General features: G+C 36.2%; 3 protein-coding genes across 3 annotated transcripts; 2 read left to right on the plus strand and 1 right to left on the minus strand.

Moving 5' to 3' along the window:
* The first annotated feature begins 226 nt into the window (after positions 1 to 226).
* Positions 227 to 4,753, plus strand: LOC116028920 (glycosyltransferase-like At2g41451). The gene is made up of 11 exons (XM_031270777.1): positions 227 to 765; positions 1,394 to 1,543; positions 1,668 to 1,720; positions 2,202 to 2,310; positions 2,403 to 2,537; positions 2,685 to 2,729; positions 2,918 to 3,105; positions 3,411 to 3,552; positions 3,793 to 3,839; positions 4,085 to 4,172; positions 4,302 to 4,753. The coding sequence occupies exons 1-11, from the start codon at positions 403 to 405 to the stop codon at positions 4,566 to 4,568; spliced, it is 1,587 nt and encodes a 528-aa protein (XP_031126637.1). The 5' UTR covers positions 227 to 402; the 3' UTR covers positions 4,569 to 4,753.
* Positions 4,754 to 5,100: 347 nt separating this feature from the next.
* On the plus strand, positions 5,101 to 5,988 carry LOC116028921 (deoxyuridine 5'-triphosphate nucleotidohydrolase-like). The gene is made up of 3 exons (XM_031270778.1): positions 5,101 to 5,383; positions 5,463 to 5,554; positions 5,659 to 5,988. The coding sequence occupies exons 1-3, from the start codon at positions 5,106 to 5,108 to the stop codon at positions 5,901 to 5,903; spliced, it is 615 nt and encodes a 204-aa protein (XP_031126638.1). The 5' UTR covers positions 5,101 to 5,105; the 3' UTR covers positions 5,904 to 5,988.
* A 1,097-nt stretch (positions 5,989 to 7,085) lies between these two features.
* Positions 7,086 to 10,245, minus strand: LOC116028542. Its single transcript, XM_031270276.1, has 2 exons — positions 9,633 to 10,245; positions 7,086 to 8,311 (listed from the first exon to the last, which is right to left on the minus strand). The coding sequence occupies exons 1-2, from the start codon at positions 9,727 to 9,729 to the stop codon at positions 7,350 to 7,352; spliced, it is 1,059 nt and encodes a 352-aa protein (XP_031126136.1). The 5' UTR covers positions 9,730 to 10,245; the 3' UTR covers positions 7,086 to 7,349.
* Between the last annotated feature and the right edge of the window lie 8,168 nt (positions 10,246 to 18,413).

Consider the following 18,413-nt stretch of genomic DNA (forward strand, 5'->3'; position numbering starts at 1 on the left):
CGGATAAAATTTACATTGTGACCTTAACTGGCCAGAATGAAGAAGATAACTAAACATAAATTGTCCACTAACTTAAATTAAAAAGGCCAATAAAACACTTATCGAGATATTAGATAAAATTGACCAATTTTCCAATTGCCAAACTATCATGACATTTAAAAGCCGGCAAGAAAAAATAGTAGGGAGTAATGGGGTATAAAATTCATGGACAAAACGGCTCTTCCAAGTTCCAAGCTTTGTCATACGTCCGGACTGCAGTTTCAACCCTCTCTCTCTCTCTTCCTCTCTCGTTAATGGCTATGCATGCATATACATACACAGAAGAATGTATGTAGAAATTGATATTCTATCATAAGACAAACCACATGAAAACATTTCTGCGTTTTCTTTGATACTCCATCAATGGCGGGTCTTTTCACTCTGAGACTGAGACCCAGACCCACCCCATCCTTTTCTTCCTATCAGTCACCTTCCACCGCCTTGGCTTCTCGCCTTCTCTTATTCCTCACTATTCTCTCCTTGTGCCTCGCCGCCTATGCATTCATGCTGCAATGGAGGGGCGGGTTCTCTGACCCGACAACCCAGTGGCTACGCTTCGATGATCACCACGTGTTCGCCCAAATGGGCGTGTCCAGGCCCGCTCGCCGCTCTTCTTCCTCTGACTGCGAAGGGATTCTCACTCAGACACGGACGTTATCGTTTCCTTACTTCAGGGATTGGAAATTCAATGTCGGGTCATCTTCCGCCCCGGATATTCGCCCCAAGGTTGGCGTTGCTCTGCCGTTTCTTCAACTTTCTTGAATTGATTTTTTGTGATTTTTTTGATCTTGTGTAGGTTTTGGTCACTTTTAACGTAAATTATGTGTTAAGTCATATATTTCTATGTATACAATGTGTATGCACAGAATTTGGATTTTTCGAGGGCTCATACTTTATGCCATAAATTTTCTTTTTCTTTTTACGGATCATTAGAAGCATGAATTGGGAATGCCGTCGGCTCTGTTGTATTTTTCTCTTGTTCTTTTATTTGGCATTTCTTGGGGATTTTACACAATGTGCTAATTTCATGCCACTACACATATTTGGTTAAAACAAAGCTGTAACTTTGTCTGTTTGCATAATAGATTGATGAGGCATATAATTACTCTCCTCTGGGGTCCACTTGTTGGTGAACTGGCATCTCAATTCTTGGCTTTCTACATAACTTTTGAAAGTTTTGGTAGCTTTTTGGTTATGACAACAGGCTTGCTAATTTTGGGTTAGATGAGTTGTGTAATTTGTATTATTTGTTTAAAAATCATTTCCTTTTCCCGGGCGATGTATCAATGAATTTGTCCGTGTCAGGAAATTTTCTCATTCTAGTCATGGTGTTCACTATGAATTTTGTTGGCAGATATGCATCACTACGAGCACATCTGCTGGCTTGGAGCAAACACTGCCCTGGATATATTATCATAAGGTTATTGGTGTTACGAGTTTTTTCCTGTTTGTGGAGGGCAAAGCTGCATCTCCCCATGTATCCAAAGTCCTAGAATCTATCCCGGTAAGTGTGAAATCTTAGCTCTCTACACATGCCATTCTGCCATTTAATCTTAATGTTTCTGTTTTAATGTGTAAAGTTCTGTTGATGTCTACTTGACTTTGAAAAATTGCACCACTTTTTGCAGGGAGTAAATGTCATATATAGAACAAGAGAACTACAGGAGCAACAAGAAAAGAGGTTTAATTTGATTCTCTGTTTGTGTTTACACATATCATAAACTTGTGCTTTGTAATTTCATGATCAATACTTTTCTTTTTTTGAGTGACGAGGGAAATCTACAGCCACTACCCGAGAGTGTGCATTGGGTAAACCTAGCATTGTGATCCTAGCCGGCACCAAGAAGGCCAATAGGCCACTCCCGATGGGAGTCGAACTTATAACCTTGTGGTTACCAAGTCAACAACCTAACCAACTTGGCTGGGGTTGCCCCCATCATGATCAATACTTTTGTTTCTTTAATACACGGTAGTTGGTTACCTTTTAATTTCTCTATATGTTAGAAAGAATTAGTGTTATGCTGATGAAGAGATTTTATAGTGTAGTGTAGTAGTGTACACATTAGACCTCATAATTATACATTATGTGCTTCATAGATCATGCCACAAATCTCTACTAGTATTTATTCAAATTATTGATACATTCCTTTTGTTGGTTTTAGCCGGATTTGGAATGAAAGTTGGTTGTCAGGCTTTTTCTACAAACCTTGCAACTATGAGCTGTTTGTCAAGCAGTCCCTGAATATGGAAATGGCAATTGTCATGGCTAGGGTATGCTCATATGATATTCTTAAGAATTTTGTTTAGATTTATTGCTTAATTTGATCTTGAGTTGAAGTTATTTTCCTTGTGAATCTATAAAGGAGGCCGGTATGGATTGGATATTCCATTTGGACACAGATGAGCTAATATATCCGGCTGGAACACGTGAGTTTTCTGTGCGAGAGCTCCTGTCAGCTATGCCTGCTGATACTGATATTGTTATATTTCCAAATTACGTAAGTAAATTGCATGCTCTAACATTTTTATTATTGCTTGGGGTAGAATTATATGCAAACATACTCAGTTGTTACAAGTTCATTATTTTTTCGTTTTCTGCCTCTTCTTGTGGTTGATCTCTTAGCTAATGAGAGAAACCTTTTCAGGAGAGCAGTGTCGAGAGGGACAATATAAAGGAACCTTTTAGTGAAGTAAGAGTTCTTTCATTCATTTTCTCTCACTCGAGGTTTTATGCTATTTTCCTCTAGTACAAAATCATATTGTATGGTTTGAAAGTGCTATGAGTTATTTATATTTACTAAAAAAAAAAAAACCATTTTAAATCCTTTGTAATTAGTTTTAACCACTATTTCTTCTTTTGGGCTGTATGCATCCACAGGTATCAATGTTCAAGAAGAATTTTGACCACCTTACAAAGGAAACTTATTTTGGAAATTACAGGGAAGCAGCCCACGGTAACCCGAATTACTTTTTGACTTATGGAAATGGGAAATCGGCTGCTCGTATCAAAGATCATCTTCGTCCTAATGGTGCTCACAGATGGCACAACTATATGAAGATTCCGGTGTATGTTGATTCTTCAGAATTATATATTGATTATATTAGTCTTTATTATATATTTATATATCATTATGCACTGTATAATGCACTTCATACCTGTCTGACATTGTTACTACTATACGATTTTCTTCCATTTAAACCAGACCTATCTGATAGTCTTCATTTGCTAATTATATGATATAGTTAATATGTGCTTTAAAAAAAGATTCTTCCTCTGGTCTAAGTCATATAATTCCATGAAAAAACAGTGTATTCTCTTATCTCTTACATTCTGTAGTCTTGGTAATATGTCGGCTTGCTTCATCTTGTAGTGAGACGAAATTGGATGAGGCAGCTGTTCTGCACTACACTTATACCAAGTTCTCAGATTTGACCTCGAGACGAGATCGTTGTGGTTGTAAGCCTACGAAGGAAGATGTTAAAAGATGCTTCATGCTTGAATTTGACAGAGACGTAAGTTGTAGTGAATCATGTTTATATAGGCTATGACGCTACAGAGAACTCTTTTTGTGATGCTTTTACGGATATCATTAGCTTTTCTCTTTCCCTACAATCCAATAAACGTGTCCACAGCTGAGTACTTTATCATTGTCCTGTTTCTTGATAAGGGGTTTATTTTACTGTTATTATTGGTATTTGTATATTTTCATCAGTTGATTGAAATTTGGATCCTTCACTTGTTTTATATTACAGGCATTTATAATAGCTTCGACTGCAACGGAAGAGGAAATGCGTTACTGGTAAATGATCGTAACTATGTTTCTTCCCCTTATCACATCTCTAAATTAATCCATGGCTGAAGAAATTTGGCTCCATTTTCCGTTTTGACTGATCAAGAATCAAGATCACTGTATCAGGTTTACAGTTACCCAGTTAATACCCGGTGATGTTTAAGCTATCACATAATCAAACATGATGAGCTGATTTGCGATATAATTTCAAGATCTCACACACACACTTTACATTTTGGGTTTCTCCCTTTTAGGTACAATGCGCATGTTGTTTGGGCAAATGAAGAAGTTAAGCGTAAACTTCAAAAAAAGGGTGTTTTGACACGAATATATGCTCCCATGGTAAGATCACACGCAATTTTCCAGGAGTCAATAGTTAGGCTGCGAGGGCCATTTATCCACGTCTAAATACATGTGTAGCTATGCGCGGGATCAATCTCTCTCTAACTGCCATTTAAATTCGTGCGACAGGTTATAATTCAGAACTTGAGAGAGTCTGGGGTTTTCAGTTCTGTCATTGCAGATGCCCAGGGAAACATTGTGAAAGAATCTTTGTTGTCTACTGAGAAAAATGTGTCTGGAAATGTGGGATCCAGGAAAATCGGTCGTAGTTTGGAATCTCAGGCAACTGCAAGGAAAGCTCTGGTTTTTGGAGAATCTGAATCTGAATCTGAATTTGTTGCAGTTCCACCAGAGTCACCTCCCACTATGGATGACATTCTTCTCCTTGACATATAGTTTTCTGGGATTTGGAAAGAGAGTGAAATACAACAATGGAGTGTGAAGAGCTGTGTACATTTTACAGATTTTCAGGCTTAGATTATAGTCTTAGTGAGGTATAGACTATAGAGAAGTGTTCTAATTCAGGGCTTTACTATACACATTCTGCTTACACAGCACTTAGTGATCATACCATTTCTGCATTTTTCCTTGTGAAAATTATTCCACTGCAATTTCATAGTAAACCAAACATATTAATTTTTCAGTGATGCTATGATAACTGATAAGTAATGTATTAATATAGCTTTGTCAGACTTTTTTTTTTTTTACAAATTATTAATGAGAATAACAATAGGAGCCAAAGACAAATGAAATTCGCTAAATTTATTACTCCGTACAAGACAAGTGAAGTGGGAAAATAATTTGAGAAAATTTTAAAATTTGAAAAAAGAAGCGGAAATGATGGGAAGAAATGGCGGGAACATTTGGCGCCACTCCGATTTTTCTGGGCAAAATCCTACATAAACTCGTTAAGAGAGGGTCGACACTTATCTTATGGTTTCATTTCCACGTTTCTGCAAAAAAGTGCAAACCCTTCCACTACTACTCTGCTTCAGCCGCCCTCACGCACGCACAATAATGGCCGAAAACAACTGTTCTGCCTCTCCGGAGGTGGAGGTGGGAGAGCCGACGCCCAAGATTCCGAAGCTCGACCACCATCAAAACGGTGCCGTTGCAGGATCTTCTTCATATTTCAAAGTCAAGAAGCTCTCTGAGAAAGCTGTCTTGCCCTCCAGAGGCTCACCTCTCTCCGCCGGCTACGATCTCTCCAGGTCCGCATTTTAACCCTAAATTCTGATCTCAATTCAATTCAATTCAATTATTCTGATTTTAGGCGTTTTGGTTTTACAGTGCTGCTGATACCAAGGTCCCTGGTAGGGGCAAGGCTTTGATTCCCACCGACCTAAGTATCGCCGTATCGCCGGGAACCTATGCTCGTATTGGTAAATCTCTCATAAATTTTCTATCATTGGAAACTGGATTATTACACTTAAAAACATGGAAATACTGATTTGTTTTGTTTTTAATGTTTCTTTGGGAACGATAGCGCCGCGATCTGGATTGGCGTGGAAGCACTCAATAGACGTAGGAGCAGGCGTGATTGATGCCGATTACAGAGGACCTGTTGGAGTGATATTGTTCAACCATTCTGATGCTGATTTTGAAGTCAAGGTTGGTGACAGAGTTGCACAGCTCATCATTGAGAAGATTGTAACCCCGGAGGTGGAGGAGGTTGACGATCTTGATTCCACCGTTAGGGGATCCGGTGGCTTTGGATCCACCGGAGTTTAATACTTGTAGTACTAAGAATAATGTCTGTCACAACTATGGAATGTCTTGTCCGGAATGAAATGGGAAACGATGGAGTTTTTCTATATATGAAGGTATAAAAAGAAGTGCTCAAAAATTCTTTCTAGGCATCCATTAATAGCTGTAATCAGTGATTTAAGCTGGTGGCCGCTTAGGCACGGGTTAGGTTGCTTAGGCATTAATTAGGTTGCCTAGGCATTGACCACTTAGGTCGCCTCGCATGACCACCTAAGCCAACTAGGCACTGGTTAGGTTGGTACTGACCACCTAGGCCAACTAGGTTGCCTAGGTACTTATCATCTAGGCTTATTAGGCACTAGTTAGGTCGCTTAGGCACTCACTAAGTTGCCTAGGCACTGACTAAGTTGCCTATACACTAACTAAGTCGCCTATGTACCAATTAGCCGATCAGCTATTGTTTCTATATTTTAAAAATGAGTTATTTTACTTAAAACAATATTGTTTTGAAAGAAATAATTTTAAATTATTTAAATTTTATGTTTTTTAGTTTAATATTTAATATTTTAGTATTAACTATTAAATTAAATAATTTATAATTATCAAGTTTTAAATCAACAACAATAGTTAAAGGTGCCCGTGTATTTTTTATTTTATTCTTTAAAAAATTGTTTAAGTATTTTTAATTTTTTAAAGACTAATAATTATAAATTATATAATACTTTAATACTTAATACTAAAATATTAAATATTAATTTTAAAAATATCTAAAGTTTGTACAATTTAAGATTATTTTATTTAAATAATGTTATTTTGAGTGAAATAATCTATTAAAGAAAGAACAATAGCTAATCGGCCGACCTAGTTGGCACTTAGGAAGCCTAGGTGATTAGCGCCTAAGCACAGGTCTAGGCAGTCTAGTTGAACGGCGCCTAAGTGGGAACACTGCTAAAAATTAAAAAATTATATATAAATTTTTGAAAAATAATAAGTAACTAAGTGGGAACACTGCTAAAAATTAAAAAATTATATATAAATTTTTGAAAAATAATAAGTAAAATAAAAAAATACACAGATGGTTAGGTGCCGATTAATCTCCACTTAGGTGCCCCGAGCACCTAATGAATTTTTCATCAATCATGATAAAAAGTTATCCATCTTGTACAGATAAACTTGCTGAATACTTGAAGAAAACAAAACTCAGAATTGCATAAACTTGCATTGCATTGCATTGATGAGGACAGACCAAGCAATCTATAGCCATTTTGGCAAAACCATGTTCATATTTTCATAAATGGATGATGAAGATAATAAGATGTCGGTCTGATATAACTAGGATCAAAATCTCAACAAAACCAAAATTGCTAATATGGGCAATAGCCAATAGCTAGCATGCATGCATACTTCATGATGCTCCAAAAAATTTGTATGAAGAAGATATAAAGAAATAAGAATATATTTACTCCGTATTCACATAACTGCTTTCTTCCAGCTCCATGCTTGTCCAGTTTTTACCCAAGCATGTCCAAAATTGTTGGCCTCCGTCCACTCCCTTGAAGGACATCTCTTGCCTTTTCCATTCCTATGATGCTCATTCCAAGAGTTTTTATACTTGGGGGGTATATATCTACCTCCATTACCTCTCTTATGCGTTCCTGAAAAGCTGTTGTAATGAGCATTTCCCGCTTTCAAATCAGTACAATTTTCTTTCTGTTGTTCATAGCCCCATTCCCTCGAGTCATCCCAATCACCTGCACATCCATTGCCCTTTCCAGAAGCCCAATTTCTACCTTCTGAATTTTCAAACTGATAATCACTGACCCAACCCGATCCCCATCCGGTGTCTCCTGTGATAACACTGCCTTTTTCCAGGTTTTGAGAATCTTCTCGCTGTTCACCTCCCCACCCAGTGTCTTCTTCCAAGCCCCATTCTCCATTCCATCCACTTTGTTTTGTAGTCTCGTTATTCTTCCACCCGTGCTCCCACTGATCTTCATGATTATTCAAAGAGGAATTAGTAGCTTTTCTAAAGTTCTCTTCTTCACCCCAACCAGAGGCCGAGAATGCATCATTCGGGATGAGTGCATCGCCAAAAATGATCACCCCTTCGTGTTTTTCATCTGGACCAGTGTCCACAGGTTTGCTATCAAGGTCCAACAGCATTTCAGGATCAACTTTGCAATCCCAGTCTATTTCATCTATATAAAGATCAGGATCGGGCAACGATATGTCACATGGAATGCCATGTAGTTGTGACCAGAATCGATTCTTCGCATTTTGAAATGCCTCTTCACCAGCAGATGAATCCCACTTTACCACATTGTCAAAGAGGAAGGCAAACTTCTTCATCTCCAATACACTTTCCCAATCTAATAAACCAACAACTTTGCAGAATGATTTCTCCCATGAAGGTACAGTTCGTTGCCAGCTACCTGAAAAAAAAAAGTGTATATAAGCTTACCACTCAAAAAAATATTAAAGAGAGAAAATACAGCAAACCACTACAATATATAAATGCCTTTAATGTACTATGACAACAATTATGTGATGGAAGTACAGGGCACAAGTAACAATTTAATAAGTATGGATTTTTGCCTGCAAATTCAATGACATTCCCCACTCCACAGTTTTACCTTAAATCTCATCAATTGTCATTTATCATTATTATCATCATCAAGACTTACAAAACGCACTCAAAACCCCCCAATTCACTACCTTGATCACATACTTCTCAAAAGATAGCCATTATCCACTCATGTAGCATATGAACAAGGCCAATTTACAGCTCTTGAAATTCAAGTAATAAGATTGACACAGAAGAATGCGACTTTGAGAGCATTTCTGGTCACCTCTATGTTATGGAGAAGCCATTTGAGGAGACTTTAGAGTTGAATTTACAGAAGATGATTCCAAACCACTACTTTCCACTTTTGCAAAGGGGTTTAAGAAACACTACTTTAATTAGTGTTCACTAAAAAAATATAAGTAGAAAGCTTCTAGTATAAGATATTATAAAGTAGAAGAACAAACACAATTGTAGAGCATATTCAAAAAAGTAGTAACAAGTTTCAGATAAAACCAAGAATTATCAAGAATATCCTGTTCCCCACCAATCCCCGCAACATTTTCATTTACTTCCAACCTCCCTCTCCTGCCCTAAAATACGTGTTAGGACACAAATCAAACAAATTTCTACATGTCCAAAATATTCAACAGATTACCTATGGCCTATCAATGTGATACCAGCAGATGCTAGCACAGTTTGGCAAACATGGAAATCCAACTTAACATAATTACTTAACTATAAGCTAAATCAAAGTTTAAAGAAAGACACATTATAGATCTTGAATGTGCAAGCCATGATCCATCACCAGACCAATTAAAAGAAAACATTCAAAATTAAATAAGGGGACTTGAACTCTTGAAGAAAATGACAAAAGCAGGGTAAGACCAATTCAACACTGGGAAGTACAACTTACATTGGCTTAAAGAAGCATGTGAAAGAACTAACTGCACCCGGGACATTACAACAAACAGGTAAACTACACCACAGTTGGGAAAATACTAGACAGAGCAAAAGAGAATTAACAAGAAATATTCGAAATACACAAACATTTCCCCAATCACCCACAAGATATCCATCATTTTGACCTAACCCCTACTAATTAATGACGCAAAACATAATTGTGAAATACACAAGAACCGCGAATTGAGTAATCAAAACCCAAAAAAGACGAACCGTTTTCATCATACCTTGAGGTCCACGAGGCGGCCTTTTGCTCTGTGATTTTCTCCTGGAAACCTCACCCCACTGATCCTCACCCCTCTGCACTCTCCTCCTGTACTCCATAATCGCCCAACCAAACCATCAACCACCCAAAACCTAGTGAACCAAGAAAGGGTATTTGAGAATTCCCCTTAAAGAGCGAACCGGCCGGTATTATTATTCCAAGAAAATTAAGACCCAAACTACCACTACAGAAACCGAGGCCCTCTCCCGAGTAAAAAAAAAAAAAAAGAGTAATTTTTGGAGTGAAAGTAGAACAGAAATTCCGTTCTTTTGTCGTCTGAACTGATCCGAATGTAGTGTGATCGCTCGCAGAAATTAATAAAAAAATAAAATTAATAAAAAAAAAAAGTAAGTTTCGAAAAACGATTAGGAGTGTTGTGGTTTTCCCTTTCCTTTGTGCGTGTGCGTGTACTTTGGGTTGGGGGAAAACAGGGGACGAAGAAAAATCTAAAAGTGAATCACAATCACTGTTGTTGTGTTGACGATACTTTACTTTCAAAGCAACATTTTAAAGCAAGAACACAACCATTTTCCTTCTTGGCCCCCATTTTCGATCAAATTACGGTGGTTGCCACGCCGTGGGTGGGTTGACTAGTATGCTCTCAGGAACCAAACGCGCAAGCAAACCATCAAACACCTTTTCGGCGCCAACTCCACGCGTGTGAGTACGCTCTCAATTTTTGCTTTCCAGGGCCGGCTAATTTTGTTGCGTATTTACAGCGACTCTGGCGTTTCACACCAGATTACACTTCGGAAAAAAAAAAATTAAATTAAATTACGAAAATTATGTGAGTATTTCTTTTTGTACCTCATCGTAACATCTTTAAATTATGACAGTATCACTACAAGGCTATCTTTATTATCTTTTCAATACTATCTCACTTTTAAAAGCTGATCCTATTTTTAAATCATTGAATTTGTAATTCGTTTAAGAGTAATATTTTTTCTACATTTCTGCAATTTCAATTCACTAGTGGATCCATATTTCACATCACATTAAAAAATTATTATCTCTCATCAATGTTATTATTATTTAAATTATTAAAAAATTAAAAAAAAAAGTAACAAAGATTTTATCTGCACTCACGGCGTTGTTTTTTTCCCACTTTTCAAGACTTGCAATCCTTACTAATCTTGAAAGAATTGCTAGCCACATCATTTTTGGAAAAAACTTTTAATTTATAAATACTGGCATGACTTATGCCATATTATTTTAAAAGGGAGTAAATTTTAAGGATAAAAATAACCTAATATTAAAGATTAAGAGATGATAATATATTAATAAGTTAAGTACAAGTTGGTTTGACGTAAATCAAAGTTGTCCTAATGACTATTTTAAGTGTATGAGTGAGGAAAAGGTAACCCATCAAGTGTGCAAGAGAACCTATTTATTCTACAAGTATTAACCAACTATATGATAATTGGTGGCAGGAGAATTTTACTTTGCATGTTTTCATTAAGGAAGACAATAATAGTCGTGTAAATATATATATAAAAGATAGAAATCTAGTGGTATATAAAACTAGAATTCTTGATTTTTATCTTGGTGGGAGGGTGGTATGTCACTTGTTTGAAGGCCAGAGTGCTTTGATATAGTGGTGTAGGTGGGTGTTGATTTGTATATAAAAAAACTAGGGGGGGGGGGGGGTATGGGACTTAATTAGGAGATTGCAAGATTTTAATTTAGCTATGCTAGGTGCCTAGATAAATAGGCTTAGAAATTTGTCAAGCACAGAGATTTTATTGTGTTAAAAATCTTTTAAAGTTTGGTATTTCTATGAGATTTTTTTTTATGGAGATTGGATTGGGGAGTAACTCTTCATTTGTGTGGAAGAGTATTCTTGAGACTAAGCAAGTTATTCAAGCTGGTTGTTGCTAGGTTGTGGGTTGACCTCTGGTTGTTGATATGGGTTTGGGGATGCTGATATACATGTGATGATATGGGGGAGTTTGTGGCGACTAGAGCTATTGCATGTGGTGGAGTTTACAAGCAGAAGAAAGCTGAATGTTTGGGAGGTAGTGAGGCTTTGAGTTGATTGAAAACTTTACGTTTGTACTGTATAGTGATTGAATCGGATTCCCAACTAGTTATTTTGACTTTTTGTAGCGATTCGTCTAGTTCAACATTTGGTATCCCTGTGGATGACATTAAAGAAGTTGTTAATGATTTATTGCATGTTAACTTCTCTTGTATGTATTGTGTCACTCACACTATTGTACGAGTATCTAGATCTATGTTAGAATGCGTGAAGTGGTATGCCAATCTTCATACTTTTATCTTGAATCTCTTCTATGATCATGCTTAATGAATTTCTTTCCTTTAAACAAATATTTATGAGTTTAAGTACAATGCCTTAAATACAGCTCGGGAGGCTTTAGCCCTTTACAAGGACAAGAAGTATACTAAGAAGTCAAAAATTTAATACCTAAACTAGTTGGAGGAGGTCTCTATTAATAGTGCCAAGGCAAGTGAGCTTGGAAGGCTTCACAAGGTCAGGAAGCTGAGTGTACTAAGAAGTAACAATTCTAATCCCCAAGCTAGTTAGAGGAGGTCTCTATTAATAGTGTTGGGGTAAGGAATAACCATTAGAATCAATCTTATCAGAGTTGGCGACAAGTTGAAGTGACAGAACGCTTCTCGTGACTTAGGTCAATCATGACACGTGNGGGGGGGGGGGGGGGTATGGGACTTAATTAGGAGATTGCAAGATTTTAATTTAGCTATGCTAGGTGCCTAGATAAATAGGCTTAGAAATTTGTCAAGCACAGAGATTTTATTGTGTTAAAAATCTTTTAAAGTTTGGTATTTCTATGAGATTTTTTTTTATGGAGATTGGATTGGGGAGTAACTCTTCATTTGTGTGGAAGAGTATTCTTGAGACTAAGCAAGTTATTCAAGCTGGTTGTTGCTAGGTTGTGGGTTGACCTCTGGTTGTTGATATGGGTTTGGGGATGCTGATATACATGTGATGATATGGGGGAGTTTGTGGCGACTAGAGCTATTGCATGTGGTGGAGTTTACAAGCAGAAGAAAGCTGAATGTTTGGGAGGTAGTGAGGCTTTGAGTTGATTGAAAACTTTACGTTTGTACTGTATAGTGATTGAATCGGATTCCCAACTAGTTATTTTGACTTTTTGTAGCGATTCGTCTAGTTCAACATTTGGTATCCCTGTGGATGACATTAAAGAAGTTGTTAATGATTTATTGCATGTTAACTTCTCTTGTATGTATTGTGTCACTCACACTATTGTACGAGTATCTAGATCTATGTTAGAATGCGTGAAGTGGTATGCCAATCTTCATACTTTTATCTTGAATCTCTTCTATGATCATGCTTAATGAATTTCTTTCCTTTAAACAAATATTTATGAGTTTAAGTACAATGCCTTAAATACAGCTCGGGAGGCTTTAGCCCTTTACAAGGACAAGAAGTATACTAAGAAGTCAAAAATTTAATACCTAAACTAGTTGGAGGAGGTCTCTATTAATAGTGCCAAGGCAAGTGAGCTTGGAAGGCTTCACAAGGTCAGGAAGCTGAGTGTACTAAGAAGTAACAATTCTAATCCCCAAGCTAGTTAGAGGAGGTCTCTATTAATAGTGTTGGGGTAAGGAATAACCATTAGAATCAATCTTATCAGAGTTGGCGACAAGTTGAAGTGACAGAACGCTTCTCGTGACTTAGGTCAATCATGACACGTGATGAACACTAATGTGATGTCTAGAATAGTAGTGACAAAAGTGACTTATTTGTCAACAACGTCCAATTCAATAACTGTTCTCTCAACTTCGGGGATTAAGAAATTAAGCACTCAGATCTAGCACTCAAGTTAGGGTACCAATACGCTTGTTGTATAATCCATCAATATTTATTTTATTATTAGTTGTAGTAAATTGTATATTTATATAATTATATGAATCATATTGTATTAGGGCATCCATATGTGGGTTTTGTTGGGTTTTTTTATAGAGAAAAAGCTGATGGGAAGCTTGGTTTTTGGAGAAATTTTTATCTTGCAAATATAAGAATTTTGTAGGAGAAGAAAAAAAAAATGAGAGTCGCAGATCGCACGTTTGGAGTGCAGTTGACGGCCACTCTGAATCTTTTGTTGCTTTTCTGTTTTTTTTTTTAAGTGTCAAATTCTTGTTTTTCCTTTTTCTTTTTCTCTCCCATTTTTGTGTCTCTCATGCATGGTGTCGATTTTATCAACCACAGATGGTCGAACAGCAGACCAACACCACCGAAAAATCGACTAACGCTTGTTTGGAAAATAGAGTGACTTCTTCTTCCGAGCTCGTCAAGCTCGACCTCTATATTCCTCATTCCGNGGGGGGGGGGGGGGGTATGGGACTTAATTAGGAGATTGCAAGATTTTAATTTAGCTATGCTAGGTGCCTAGATAAATAGGCTTAGAAATTTGTCAAGCACAGAGATTTTATTGTGTTAAAAATCTTTTAAAGTTTGGTATTTCTATGAGATTTTTTTTTATGGAGATTGGATTGGGGAGTAACTCTTCATTTGTGTGGAAGAGTATTCTTGAGACTAAGCAAGTTATTCAAGCTGGTTGTTGCTAGGTTGTGGGTTGACCTCTGGTTGTTGATATGGGTTTGGGGATGCTGATATACATGTGATGATATGGGGGAGTTTGTGGCGACTAGAGCTATTGCATGTGGTGGAGTTTACAAGCAGAAGAAAGCTGAATGTTTGGGAGGTAGTGAGGCTTTGAGTTGATTGAAAACTTTACGTTTGTACTGTATAGTGATTGAATCGGATTCCCAACTAGTTATTTTGACTTTTTGTAGCGATTCGTCTAGTTCAACATTTGGTATCCCTGTGGATGACATTAAAGAAGTTGTTAATGATTTATTGCATGTTAACTTCTCTTGTATGTATTGTGTCACTCACACTATTGTACGAGTATCTAGATCTATGTTAGAATGCGTGAAGTGGTATGCCAATCTTCATACTTTTATCTTGAATCTCTTCTATGATCATGCTTAATGAATTTCTTTCCTTTAAACAAATATTTATGAGTTTAAGTACAATGCCTTAAATACAGCTCGGGAGGCTTTAGCCCTTTACAAGGACAAGAAGTATACTAAGAAGTCAAAAATTTAATACCTAAACTAGTTGGAGGAGGTCTCTATTAATAGTGCCAAGGCAAGTGAGCTTGGAAGGCTTCACAAGGTCAGGAAGCTGAGTGTACTAAGAAGTAACAATTCTAATCCCCAAGCTAGTTAGAGGAGGTCTCTATTAATAGTGTTGGGGTAAGGAATAACCATTAGAATCAATCTTATCAGAGTTGGCGACAAGTTGAAGTGACAGAACGCTTCTCGTGACTTAGGTCAATCATGACACGTGATGAACACTAATGTGATGTCTAGAATAGTAGTGACAAAAGTGACTTATTTGTCAACAACGTCCAATTCAATAACTGTTCTCTCAACTTCGGGGATTAAGAAATTAAGCACTCAGATCTAGCACTCAAGTTAGGGTACCAATACGCTTGTTGTATAATCCATCAATATTTATTTTATTATTAGTTGTAGTAAATTGTATATTTATATAATTATATGAATCATATTGTATTAGGGCATCCATATGTGGGTTTTGTTGGGTTTTTTTATAGAGAAAAAGCTGATGGGAAGCTTGGTTTTTGGAGAAATTTTTATCTTGCAAATATAAGAATTTTGTAGGAGAAGAAAAAAAAAATGAGAGTCGCAGATCGCACGTTTGGAGTGCAGTTGACGGCCACTCTGAATCTTTTGTTGCTTTTCTGTTTTTTTTTTTAAGTGTCAAATTCTTGTTTTTCCTTTTTCTTTTTCTCTCCCATTTTTGTGTCTCTCATGCATGGTGTCGATTTTATCAACCACAGATGGTCGAACAGCAGACCAACACCACCGAAAAATCGACTAACGCTTGTTTGGAAAATAGAGTGACTTCTTCTTCCGAGCTCGTCAAGCTCGACCTCTATATTCCTCATTCCGTCTTCATCAGTCGTCCCTTTGATTCAAGCCGAGCCCCTAGTACCGAGTCTTAACCTATCCCCCATCACATGACCTCCTTAGTGCAAAAAACAAACTGTTTGATTGGATGTTGAATTACAATTCTGTGGATGCTAAAATTATGCCGTTTAGTTGGAGGGACAATTTTGCCCTTCCAATAATACCTTTTTTTTTATTTATTTAAATTACATAAGGGCATTTACACTATAATTTGAATTCAACATCACTTCCACAGAGGTTCAAACACACCCTTTTCATATGAAAGTATAACTGGATACCAGTAGACCACAAGGTCTTGACACGTTAGTATTCCTTAATTCTCCTATTACACTACTCTTTATTCTCCAATGCGTTAAACCATGCATCAATCGATCAATTGTTTTAGAGAGTATTTTTTTTTCTATTTTCTTTTATTACCATTCAATCAAGCTACATGACGTAAATATATATATTTTTGAGTGCAGAAATAATATTTTACTATTTATATGGTCCCAAACGAAAAAAAGTTATATAGATTAGCATGCATAATAGCATACCTATAATTAATACAAGCACAAGAGCGGAATGATTGCATTGACTGTAGCTTTCTGCGCTCAAATCCATGCTTAGATATCCTATGATAGATTATTAGAGTTACCCTATTTGTTTAATAATTACATACGGAATTTGTTATACCCTTCAGTCTTTAGTTCAATGATATGTTATGTTCTGTTCTGGTCCCCTCTTTGAGAGTTGAGACCAAAGTTTGTTGTTTCAAATTTACATATGCTTTGTGTGTGTGTGGGTCTAACGTTGTGACACAATTTCAGTGATGAATGTACAGTGACAGTACAACATATGACATGGATCCTTGTCCTTGGGAAAGCACTCACCCGATATGTCAATTTAAGGATAAGGATGCATGATATTGAATTATTGTGGTTTTCCATTCCAAGGTTTTACACAACTGTTTTGGCACGTTCTATAGTATTAATATAAATTACTGAATTGGTATTTAAAGTTTAAATGTAATTAGTTTGAGTAATATTTCATATTTTTAAGTTCAATCTTTTATAAAAATTTATATAGTAATAAAAGAGACTTTGTTTACGAAAGATAATTAGTTATAAGTTTTTTTCGATCAAGTTAGGAGGGGGGCCGTGGGAGAATAATTAGTTATAAGTTAATAGCACTAATAGTCTCCAAGTATTGTGCCAATACCACCCATATGTATGTGATATGTCATTACTCAACTATCAAAATGACTAATATCCTTTGAAGATCAATTTTTAATCAACGTTAGTCTTTTATCACTTTTCTCTTGAAAGTAGTGTTAAAGACATGGATAAATAAAATTGAACATCTTTATTATGTTCTCGCCAAATTTCTTATAATAGGGTCGAGTATCTCTATCATGGGTGTTATTGCTATAAGGGGTATATTGGAATGAATTCCTGAGAAGTGAAGCCAGACCCTACACCCCACAAACGCACTTTAATTCATCATTGAATATTTGAATAGCCGGAACTAATTAACAGCAGCTCAGGAGCGTCCAATCTATCGCCACAGCTACCTGAGCTTATATATAATACCCAATTTATACGTATTAGTAAATCCTTGTGGATTTACTACATCAGTGGGCCAACCCTAGTGAAACTAGTCAAACAGTTGACTTGGTAACTATACATATACACACATCATAATTTCTTTTGAACTCGAGTTTTGATCAAATCCGAGAACCACTAACGCTTTATCATGACAACAAAAAAAACTAAGAAAACTCATTATTGTGATTGATTAGTATATGTAGGGGGCCATAAAACAGCTCAAAATTGAAGGTCCCTTGGTGTAGCAGTGATGGCATAATGAAAAAAGAGGGGAGAGGCAATAAAAGAGCTGAGGGTGCCCAATTTTCAGGCCATCTATCTCTCTTTGTGATGGGCCCTAAAATGAAAGGAAAGGAAAGGGATTGCCAATTTAAATGCAGAAAAGGCTTTTGCTTGAGATCAGAGTCAAAAGAATGGCCAAGGGGGTCCTAAAAATATATTGGTTTGTCTAATCTCTTAACATGAAATGGGACCATACAATATAATGTGCATCACAACCACCTTAATTTTCAACTTATTATATTTTATTTTTAATTTTAATTTTAATGAAAGAATCTACCTAGAATTCTTCAGTCATTGATTCCCAATTTGTGGCTAAATTTATGGCATGCAATGCTGCGTTGTCATTCTTAGTAAAATTGAATTGCTTTATATTATGTTGGAAGTATATAAGAAGAGGGTTGTAACATCACCATGATGTGTTTGGTGAAGAAAAAGAGGAGATGTGTTGTTGACTATATATCATTCTTCCTTCCTCTCTATCTTTTTTTTTTTCTTTTTTTTTTGGTGGGTTAACCAATAAATAATTGATAATATATAAATGATTGAAGTAATAAATTGAACTAAATATCTTTTATATATAGAAAAATGTTTTACATAAGATTGCTTATTTTATAACTCGCCCTTTGATCTTAGGGAAATTTAAATTAGACAATAGTGCATTTTAATAATAAAAAAAAAAAAGAAAAAGGAACGTAAGTCGATCTATAACTTGAAGTAAAATTGCGGGGCTGAGTGTTTGACCTCAAATATCTATTAAAAAATAAAAACAAAAGATCGTTCTATCTACATTAAATCATATCCATGACTATCATACAGTCGTGTTATAATAATCAGTTCATAAGTAATCAATAAAAAAGAAAAGTAATGACATA

This window comes from Ipomoea triloba, chromosome 9 (genome assembly GCF_003576645.1).
Source record: "Ipomoea triloba cultivar NCNSP0323 chromosome 9, ASM357664v1".
Taxonomy (NCBI): domain Eukaryota; kingdom Viridiplantae; phylum Streptophyta; class Magnoliopsida; order Solanales; family Convolvulaceae; genus Ipomoea; species Ipomoea triloba.